This window comes from Microtus ochrogaster, chromosome 5 (assembly GCF_000317375.1).
Source record: "Microtus ochrogaster isolate Prairie Vole_2 chromosome 5, MicOch1.0, whole genome shotgun sequence".
NCBI classification, from domain to species: Eukaryota; Metazoa; Chordata; class Mammalia; order Rodentia; family Cricetidae; genus Microtus; species Microtus ochrogaster.
The window spans coordinates 19,305,611-19,317,125 of NC_022012.1; the positions used below are offsets into that span (position 1 = coordinate 19,305,611).

The following is an 11,515-nucleotide window of genomic DNA, read 5'->3' on the forward strand; positions in this document are numbered from 1 at the left end:
GTTACCATTCCTAGAAGCCACAATTGTACCATTCTCAAGACAAAGCTGACAAGCATCTTTCTCCTGAGACTCTGCCTGGGCTGAGACACAAGAAGGCTGCTCATTTCCCCCTGCAGAGTCCCCTGTAACTACAGCTCCCTGACAACAGTACCCCAAAATGTTGCACCCTCAACAGACTCCACAGCTCTTCTCTTTAGTTTCCAACAGAAGGAAATAAACTTAACAAGAGTTTCAACAGCTATGCATTCTTCTGCCACTACCCTATAGGTGCCTCAGGCTCAAACCCAAGGAGCACTCTGTCAGTGTGAGACTACTAGAAACTAACAGGTGCCCTTTAGAAAGGAAGAAGGCCAAACTTGTCAAACTCGCAAAATTTAAACATACTTCTGCATGTCAATTAGTATTGAAGAACTTGAATAAATATCCCATAAGGCTATTTATCATAATTGATTTTTTTTATTTAAAAAATTACAGGGGGCAATTTCCAGCGTAGTTTATAAAAGTACTGCCATATCAAACATTTTGTATCACTTCATTCCAATGAAGAGGTGCCTTTTAAGATACTAATTCCAACTGATGCGACATGTGTCCTTAAAATAGAAAATTTCCATCATTTATTCAAATGTCAAAATTAAGATTTTTGAGAAGTTTATTGCTTTATGGGTGGGCAAGATGCTACTACCACATTTTAGGTAAATAAACTTCTTTATTAAAAACTATGAGGTCATTTCTGTTTAAAACTTTCAGGATAATTCACAGAAAATAGATATATTTATTCGAAGTACACATTGAAGGGTTGGCCATCTAGCTATGGACATTTAAAGGTGTAGCAGCTCTTTAAAGAAACAACACACAGTGGTTCTGCTTGGCGCACTACACATAATTGAAATGAATAAAACTGGAAGACCAGTACTGTTATGCTATGCTCTGTTAGAATCTTTAAACAAATAAAAAAAAAATCACACACTTAGTAGTCCATTTGTGCTTAAAATATTCATATGCGTGAGAAGCTTAAAGAAAAGACCTCTGTACATGATCATTAAAAGAAAGTTATACATTTTCTTCTTTTGAAATTGCACTGTTATTTAAACCACTTTCCTAAAGTCAAACCCTCTTTTGCAGCTGGCACAGTTTTCAGGTCTAATTGGCAACTTGGGGAGGTCCCTCTGGTATTAGTGAAGTGAAGAAGGTGGAGATAAAAGACCACGCTGAAGCCATCAACCCGGGCCTCTGCACTGCACTGGCATCTTCACCTGCATCTTCTCCACTCTCATCTTCAAGTCCATCATCCATAAGACGCTCCTTTCAAAAACATAAACACACTCTTGAGGAATTGGTACCACAAACACCAACTTATAATAGCATAGGGGGAAGCTAAATACTTTCTATAGCAAGAAGAAATCTAAGTATGTATGGAAAATGGTAAATCCGAGACAATTAGAAATCTTTGTGAAGTCTAAAATTAATAAATTCTGTGGTGCATAAATAACTGCCAACATAATACATTCTCACCAATGCGTAATTTTCTTTTTAACTATTTTATAGAGATGTTAATCTCTCCACTTATTCTAATAGATGATATGACTGACTATTACATGCTAAATTCCCCAGATGAAACTACCACAGTTTCTATATTAACTTTTCTTCATGTGCCTTCTACAGTTATCTATGGAATCCAAGAATCCATCATCATTTCTGTCCCATATAGAACTAAGGACTATCTACCTGTAAAATCCACACAAACACCAATAACCTACCATTTCTTCAAGTTCTAGGTTGTTTGCATTCTGCCCGTCGTTGTTAATGTCAACATTGTTAGGAACCTGTTGCTGGCCGCCTTCTTGCCTGAACGGGAACCATCCAGCCTGGTGTCTGCTCAGCAAAATAAAGAAAGTAAGCCACAATCACTTGTGTTTGTAATACTATAAAACAGTGTCCCTCAGGGAAACACTACTGGAGGTGTTCTAATAAATGATAAAAACAAGTATCTTACTTCAAGTCAGTGGATTTCTCAAGGTTAGTAACACCAAAACAAAACCTAATTCAAATCCAAAAGTCTATCTTGTACATAACTGGCTCAAAGTGACACATTAAACCACAAAATCTTTTGGAGCTTTTTTCAAAATGAAATATAACTAAATATATTTCTTTGCCTCTTAGAGAAAAGGCAAGACCAGGAATCTACTTATGAAAAAAGTGTGACCTATATTTCTAGGACTTACTATTGATAAATATTACTTAAAAAAAGCATCCTTATGAAATTATTTATCATATTCTTGAGGATACTAAATAACCGAATATACTACATAAATCTGAATCATCGAACTAATAATTTATATAAAATGCAATAATTAAATACTCTGCTTTTAAACAATTCTGATAAATATTATTACAATACCTGTGCCATTGCTTTTGGTTATTATGAACACACTGGATACCTGAAGGCCAATATTAAAAATCCTTCATTCTAACTGACTACATTATGCTAGAATCTGTGATGAACTCTTTAGAAATAATTAAAAGAAACCACAAACAGTTAATATCCATCACTCACAAATAAACCAGCAGCATGGCTCCCATTACCATGATAAACCGACTAAAGGAAGAGTAGAAGTATACGATGCTGAGGAGAACTGCAGCTCGCGAGAATGTGTACACCCAGTCTAGCCAGTCACGGTTCAAGTCCTCTTCGTTTAGCACTGGTCCCCCCTGTGCGTTCATCTGAACATTCTCATTCATGGGCCCATTTTCTTGGCCCACTAGGTTGGGAGCTGGTGGAGGCTCTTCTCCAGGAACATGTGCCAAATTTAAAGGCGGTGATGCAGTGGGCTGAACTGGGTTGGCACTTGATGTGGCCTGAGCTGTAACTGCAGCTTGACTGAAATATTCACCAAAATATTAAAAAGAAAAAAAAACTTTACCATATTATGCATTTTAAAGACATTTTAGGTAATGAAAAATTTTTATAACCCTAATTTTGACTATCACACTCTTGCTCTGTTTCTTAGGAAGCAGTTCCCAGTGAAAAAGTGGGGCTAAGGAAGAACTTTCTCTTAGCCTGGCCGCCTAAGACCACAGCAGAGAGGAGGAGGAAATGATAATGGCCATGTTCACATTCTGGTAAACGGTTTACAAGCTGACAGAGAGTAACTAAGGTCTTTCCGTTAACAGCTTCCTTTATTATTCTACATGGAATGAACATCTCGAAGCTCCCGACTGGCCCTCATGCCACACTTTGACATACTTGTCTAAATATGGGTTTAAACATCAAATGATTCTTGGATAACCACTCCTCAACCCCAATCATAGTTTTTGGGCAACTCCATTTGAGGAGTTTTGTCACCTGAGAAAGAACTGTGCCCTTTAAAGTGCTGTTAATGTGACTGTGTTAGTCAGAACAGATAGCAAGATGGCTCAGTGGGCTATGGCACCTGTCACTGAGCCTGACCACCAGAGTGTGATCCCTGGGACTTACCTGGTATAAGGAGAAACAACTCCCACACACTTCCCTTTGCTTCTACATGTGACACAGTGTGCACATGCACACACATGCACACACAATAAAAATGGGCAATTTTAAATTTTGTTTTCTTAAGTCAGAAAAAGGGCTAGGGATGTAATTTAGTTAACATAGTCCCAATCTGCCACACATGAAAACCCTGTGCTCCATGCCTAGCACCACATAAAGTGGTATGGTAGCATGCATGTGCCTATAGTTCCAGGATTAAGAGGTGGAAACTCTAGGAACAACAGTTCATGGTCATCTTTGGCTAAATAACCATTCTGAGACCAACGTGGGCTATATGAGATCCTGTCTCACAGAGAAAAATAAGATTAGAATAAGTTGTTTATTATAGGTTCCCCTAAAAACAAGAAATAACTGGGATTTGTTTTTAAATATTAACAAGGAAAAGTTGTAGAATGAGATTGACATGACTTTGTAAATACTGACGCTGAAACAGGTACACAGAGATTCATTTTACTATTTTGTATTGTTTTATTATTTAGTATTTTTAAATGCTTAAATTATATAGTCAACACAGCTAATAAAAATTAAGGAAATGTTCCCTGGGTATAAACTCCTATTTAAACCAATGTGCTAATACCTTGGTTCTTAATAAACCTTTTGTTTCTAAAACATTTCTTATTTTATGACTGTTTTGATACATGCGTGAACTTGAAAAGGTAAAACCTGTGACTCAAAAGTTAATGGCGCACACAAGGTAATATGTCTCAGCAGTATGCTACACAAAGTCTTACTCCCTTTACATGGTTCTCATGGAGGTCACAAACAGGACAAAGGGTGGAAAGCAGAGTACTATGCACAAAGTCATCACTAAACCATAGCTGACACTATAAAAGTACAAACAGTCTCCCTGAAGCCAGTGTTTATGAACGAACACTAGTATAGGAGCTTCATAAAGCAGGTAAGCTCTGTACAGGGATATATACATCCCTCAGGCTGGAGGAAATAAAGTCAGTAGACATTAGGAGCAGAAAAGAAATGCCTGATATACTATTACTTGAAGTAGGATAAGTTCGAATATCATGAGATAGAAAAAAAAGTTAACATGAAGTAAAACAGGTTTAAAATAAAAAAAGATCAGGCTAAAATTCTGGAAGCAGGATTCAAAAAAGAGCAGAAGCTCAATTATATCATTTCTGTAAGGTTCTGGGTTCAGAGATAACAGAAGCTAGAATCTAAATAGTTTCGGTCGAGAACTTTCTTGACAACTAATAGGGGAAGTCAGAAGGAAAAGGCATTTAAAGAATGAAGAAGCCCAAGTTTAGATGCTCTCAACTTAGAGCAGAAGCAATTACTCTATAGGAATCTCCCAAGAAAGAAGTGACACAGGAAGCACAGAAGGTAAAGGACTCATCATCATGAATGAGTCAGTAATTGCAGCTACAGAAGAAAGAAATCTAAGAGCACTGTCCAGGACAGATTCCTGGGTGCCAACAGGCACACAGTGGGTGGGTGAATCTGCCAAAGTGAGCCAAGATTGTTACTGTTAAAAAGAAGGGAAGAAAACAATGAGAAAAAAAGAGGAGCAAGAAAACAGGACCATCCAAACCAGATGAGGACACAACACAGCAGCCGGTTCATTGAGGATGAGAGTACGGGATAAGGATGAATGGGAGAACAAAGCAGAGACTTGACTCACTGACGAGACGCCTAGTTCCTCTGGTCACAGTCAAGAAATGAGTGCAGTGACCATATGTGCCACACCGAGCCTTACACTTCCTTGGGCCACTTTTCCTTTGACCTTTTAGTCTCCATGCAGACCTGCAGTCTTTCAGGGAAACTCTCTTCTTCAACTTCTATACTGTGTTTTAAAAGTATCTGAGTACTGCTAAATGAAATCAGGGGAAAGAAGAAGGGGCTAAGACCCAAGTAATTTGAAGTAAGTATCTTCTGAGAAGCTTATAAATTCTTACTCAGTAATTTTGAAGTATGACAGAAACAAATGCAATCCCAATTCAACTTAGGGTAAAAAAACATGAAGCCATTAACAGAGAGCCTAAAACAATGAATTAGACAGACTTACTATTGCATATAATACTGATGAGCATACATCTGCTGCCACCACAGCATCTGCAGTGGGCTGAGAGCAGGGTAAACGGGAAACCCAGGTGGCACAGCTTGTCCAGGAAACTGGTGGTCCACATTTCTGCAATAAAGAATAAATGAAGCCTTTTAATGTGTCAAAAGCTAAAAAAAAAAAAAAAAAAAAAAAAAAATCCTCTGGACTTATTTATGAACTAAGTCAATCACGGACAGAGTATTTTTAAATCTTACTGAAAAGATACTTATTTTCAACATTCATTCCTCAAATAACACAATATATCTTACCTAAGTTGGCCCTGGACCCAAGTATATAAACAAAATAAGTCATCCACAAAACACAAAGTTAGTGTGAAAAAAGTAAAAAAAAAAAAAAAAAAAAAAACTTTGAATTTTAAGTACATTCTTTTTAAGAATCAAAGCTATAAAATAAACTTCATGACATTATTTTGAGGAATAGGTCACAGTCAAGCAGTAAAATTTTATTAAAGATACAGCAGACAAATAATTTAAAAAAACAAACATTTCAAATGTAAGCTGTTATTTAAAGAGCCAAGAGTGAATAACATACTTCTAAATTTCTGTAAATAAGTTAAAATTCTATTAGTTCAGTAAAACTTGTAGAAAGTCATGATTAACTTCCTTATGCCTCAGTTTCCCTAACTTTGCAGGGGAATCTTCCTCAGAACATTGCTACGGTATACTCAGCAAATGCCAGTGTTGGGGTTTGAAGGCAAACGTCCCAGGCAGGCTTGTGTATTTCAAAACTTGGTCCCCAGCCAGTGGCACTGTTTTACAAAGTTAGGGAACCCTGAGAAGATGCAGTCCTGCTGGAAAAAGTGAGTCAGGGGTAGGGGCTGACTTTGATGTTTAATAGCCCAGCCCCACTTTCTGTATTTCCTGTGCTTTCTGACCCGCTGTGATCAGCTACCCCACACTCTTGCCTTCCCCACCATGATGTATCCCTTCAACTATGAGCTAAACAAAACCCCTCCTTCTGAAATCGCTTGTCAAATATTTGGTCATAACAAAGAAGAAAGTTACAGTGAGCCAGTTTTGATTTAATTAACCACCCCTTAAATAAGACTATAATTCTTTCTCTGATGATGGTGACCTCTAGCCTACACACCATACATACAAGCACACACACAGTCTAGAAGGGAAGGCAACTATTAAACATATATTGCCAAAAAAAAAAGCAAATGCTTCTAAGATGATCTTGATATGTTATTTCCCTATTTGTTTAATATTGTTAAACATGATTGAACTATGTAATCAGTAAAATACATTCTGTGCTTAAGCTAGCATATTATAATTCTCAGTTATGTTTACTGACTTTTAGATAAGATGTTAATGTTCAGCACTCGCCAGGAATCAAGAAAAAAACTCTTTTGATACTAAATGACAGTATTATTGAAACCTAAAGGAATAGAAAAGCTAATAAAAATTTATTTAACTGTAGTGATTTGAATGAGAATGGCCTAAATAGGCTCGTATATTTGCTCGCTTAGTCCCCAGTTGGTGAACTGTTTGAGAAGGGTTAGAAGGTGTGGCCTTGCCAGAGTAGGAGTGGCACTGTTGAAGGAAGTGTATCTCTTTGCGGCTAAGAGTTGAGGCCTAGTGTCTCTCTGTGTGTTGCCTGTAGAACAGGGTGTAAAGTTCTCAGCTACCACACCATCACCATGCCTGCCTGCATGCTACCACACCCCCAACATGACAACTGACTAAGCCTCTGAAACTGTAAGCAAACCCATAATTAAATACTTTCTTCTATAAGACTTGCCTTGGTCAGGGTGTCTCTTCACAACTGAAACTCTAACTAAAACAATAATTTAAATGCTTTGGATACTATGCCATTAAGCAACAAGTAAAAGACATTTTCCACACTAAGAAATATGATTATTAAATTGCTGGTAGAAAAAAAGGAGTTCTAAAAGTTTCACCTTTTCCATATAGTCAAGTATTCTAAAATACAGTACTGAGTTAAATTACAGAAAATGCAGCAGAAATTGGCAGCTTAAAAAAGCTGTTTTTAATAGTCATTAACATCTTTTACATACAGAGTTCCTAAAAATAATTATTATTAGGGCACCAAATACAAACTAAAGCAATGATAAGCTTTTGTTGTTTCCTAAGTTAGAAGACACTAAAAATATCTAACAATATTCCAGACCCTGTTGATCTCTAGCAATACACATACACACACACACACACACAGCTAGTACTGACTGTGAAATCCAACTCTTTCATTGCTAGTGACAGTATGAACTAAAATAAACTTTTACAGAACAATTTCTAAAATGTAAAAATGTTCTCATATCTGTTTGTCTAAGTAATTCTGCTTTTGAAAATATGCTTACAAAAGTAGCAGACATGAAAATAAAAACAAAACTTCTCATCTTTTTGCCTTTGAGTCAAGGCTACACTTGTCATATAGCCTCCTAACACTTCCAGTATATGTTCTCACTAACAGAGACACACTGGACACTATGATAATATGCCAACGTAGAGATCCCTGGCACTCACCTCCCTTTTGAAACTGTTCTTAACTTCTGACTGAGGATGTTTGCTCTCTGACCTATCTACACTGACCCATCTATCTGTACATCTAGGAATCCATTCAGTTAAAATATAACAACAAAAAAGGATGCATGCATAAGTTATCCATTATGAACTATTTAATAACAAGACTGGAAATAATTCAAACATTTTTAATAAGAGTAGACATTATAACCATGTACTTACTGAATTACTATGTAGCTATAAAATAAATTAGTATCTCTTTATATATCTTTGAGTGACTTCTTCAATATTATCTTAAACAGGATATAGAAAAATATATATAAATGCTCCTATATATGTTAGAATGAGGAGGACAGGGGCCTGGAAAGACAGCTCAGAGGTTAAGAACACTGGCTGCTCTTTCAGAAGTCCTGAGTTCAGTTCCCAGCAACCACATGGTGGCTCACAACCATCTATAATGAGATCTGGTGCCCTCTTCTGGCATGAAGGTATACATGCATGAAGAACATTGTGTACATAATAATAAAAAAAAAGAATGAGGAGAATATACTTGAGTACATATACAGAAGTTTTCTTGAATTTTCCACCAAGAAGTAATGGAAAGATAAATTAAAAACCAATGAAGGCAATAAAAGAATAACAAAATATTATGAGAGAACAGGGAAGCAGAATAAAGTAAGTCTCTTGAAATGTATCTGAATAGGAGACCTATAACACTGTGTACAACTAAAGAAAAATGCTACCCCATAAGGAAAACACAGCAAGCTGTAATAGCACAAAGAAATAAACTTTTGTTTGTACTTGACAACAGAATTATTGTATGGTTTAAACTTTCAAAATTTTTCTTAGGCTTATTTATGTATATGGAATGTTTTGCCATGTATATATGTGTACTACACATGTGCCTGGTACCTGCAGAGATCAGAAGAGGGCACCAGATCCCCTGGAAGCAGCGTTACAGATGTTTATAAGCCACTATGTGGGCTCTGGGAACTGAATACAGGTCCTCTGGAGGAGGAACAAGTATTCTTAACTGTTGAACCATCTCTTCAGGCCCTAAAATAATATTCTTAAAAAGACTTCCTTTACTGTCAGAGATCTTAAACATCCTCCTGGTTGGTTATTTGTAAGCAATTCTTTGTATAATCAATAAACTTGACTTTCATTTTGGAAAGAACTAATTTTTTCTATATTTGCTTAAATTTTTGCTTTAATGTCTTCTATAGAACTAGGTTCTCTGGTGTCTTAGGAACTTTTTCCTGTGCGTTTTTGTTGTTGTTGTTCGGTTTTTTTGTTTGTTTTGATTTCTTGTCTTTATTTTCTATCTGATTTGATTTTGTGCCTTTTTGGCTGGAGTATGTCATGAATTTCTTCATCAGAGCTTTTTCTTTAGTTTCTTCATAAAATGATCACGACTGCATTTCAGATGACTAAGATTTTGCGTCCTCCTTCTCCATCTTCTGATTCTACATGTCTGTACACAGACAGCAACTAAGTGCTGGCCACTATGCACAGTGAAGCACAGTTCAACCTTAATAACACAGGCACTACAACTATAACCCGGTTCTACCTTCTCAGCTTCCCAGATTTTAGTAAGTTCCAGGCACCACAAACCATGCTCACACCACTATGCCCTCTGTCCACGATGGGTATTGTCCCCTTAAGCCATGAGCCAAAATAATCAACGATCCCAAATGAAATTCCAATATCATTCTTCACAAACAGGAAAGCATCAAGAATTTTATATAGAGGCACAGAAGACCACAGACAGCCAAGGCAATCCCAAATAAAAAGAATAACACAGAAAATATCATCATTTCTGATTTCAAACTATACTACAGAGCTATAGTAACAAAAACTAGCATGGTGCAAAGACACACAGATCAAAGGAATAAAACTGAGAGTCACTGATATTAGTCCATAAAACTGTTACCTGTTTTTTTTTTTGGAGATGTCAAAAATATACATTAGAAAATAGGACAGCATCTTCAACACATGGCGCAGGGAAAGCTGGATTTCAACATACAGAGCAATTAAATTAGATCTTTATCTCTCGCCACAAACAAAACCCAACCAACTGAAACTGCTGCAAAGTGGGCAGCACACTTCCGCTCACTGGCACAGGCACACACTGTCTGAATGAGACCTCAGGATCACAGGAAACAAGACCAACGGCAACAGATGGGAGATCATGACACTAAAAGCTTCATTACAGCAAAGGAAACAAATGAATACACAGACCACAGAATGGGAGAAACTCTATGCCAGCTGTTTATCAGCAGAGAATTAGTATCTAGAATATACAAAATCCAAAAAGCCTTTAAACATTAAGAAAATAAATAATCCAGTTTTAAAAATTAGCTATACAACTATACAGAACATTTTCAGGAGAAATACAAATGTCTAGTAAATACAAGAGTACTCAACTTCCTTAGACATCAGGAAAATAAAGATTAAAACCACTTTTAGAATCCTCTTAATGTGCCAGACTTTGTTGACTCCCCAGGGGAAGAAGTGGGGGAGTGGGCTAGTGGGGAGGCGAGGTGGGAGGGAGAACTGTAGTTGGAATATAAAAAAGAAAACAGAGAAAAGAAAAAATCCACCTCACCCTAGTGAAAAAGGCCAACATCAGGAACACAGCATGACAATAAATGCTGGAATGGATTTGGTGAAAGGGGAATTCACAGTTAGTAGGAACAGAAACCAGTTGCAGCCACTTTGGAAACCAGTCCAGAGGGCCCTCAAAAAAGTTAAAATAGCATTGCCTTATGACCCAGCTACACTACTCAGGGCTTATACTCAAAGTACTTCATATCCTACTACAGAGACACTTAAGCTATTGCTCTATTCACAACAGAAAAGAAATGGAAACAATCTAGATGTTCATCAACAGATAAATGAATAAGGAAAATGTGGAACTTACACACAATGGAACACTACTCTGCTGCAAAGAAAAATGAAAGCACAAATCTGCAAGTAAATATATGGAACTAGAAAAACATACTGAATGTGGGAGCTCAGGCTCAGAAAGACAACGGCACGTGTTCTGTCTCACTTGCAGATCTCCCTCAGTTTGCATACTTAATTTGGAACACAAGAGGGAGCCAGGGAAGTAGAAAGAAGTCTTGGGTAGGTTGGGGAGAGGGAAGGATAACCAATAAGAATGGAGGGATAGCGGAGTATAGTAGAACATAAGTAGTGACGGGAGAACTAGGGTTGGGAAGGCTTAAGAAGGGAGAAATGTGGGAGTATGGAGAGAATCAGGTGTTGAAATAAGAGCGGCTGGGCTGCGTCCCAGGCGCCCGGCCACCCACATGGCTAGCTTAGCTTATGCCCCAAAATAATTACACGGAAACTGTATTCTTTTAATCACTGCCTGACCCATTAGTTCCAGCCTCTTATTGGCTAGCTCTTACATATTGATCT

At 37.2% G+C, this 11,515-nt stretch overlaps 1 protein-coding gene across 1 annotated transcript in view; it reads right to left on the reverse strand.

Annotated features, from left to right (window-relative positions):
* Nucleotides 1-434: 434 nt before the first annotated feature.
* Nucleotides 435-11,515, reverse strand: part of Herpud2 (HERPUD family member 2) — a 32,345-nt gene continuing 21,264 nt past the window's right edge. Inside the window, exons 5-8 of the mRNA XM_005346959.3 lie at nt 5,550-5,672; nt 2,555-2,878; nt 1,758-1,872; nt 435-1,302 (exon numbers count right to left, since the gene is read on the reverse strand). Of these exons, the coding sequence (XP_005347016.1) occupies nt 1,141-1,302; nt 1,758-1,872; nt 2,555-2,878; nt 5,550-5,672 (724 nt within the window). The 3' untranslated portion in view covers nt 435-1,140. The remainder of the gene's footprint in view (nt 1,303-1,757; nt 1,873-2,554; nt 2,879-5,549; nt 5,673-11,515) is intronic.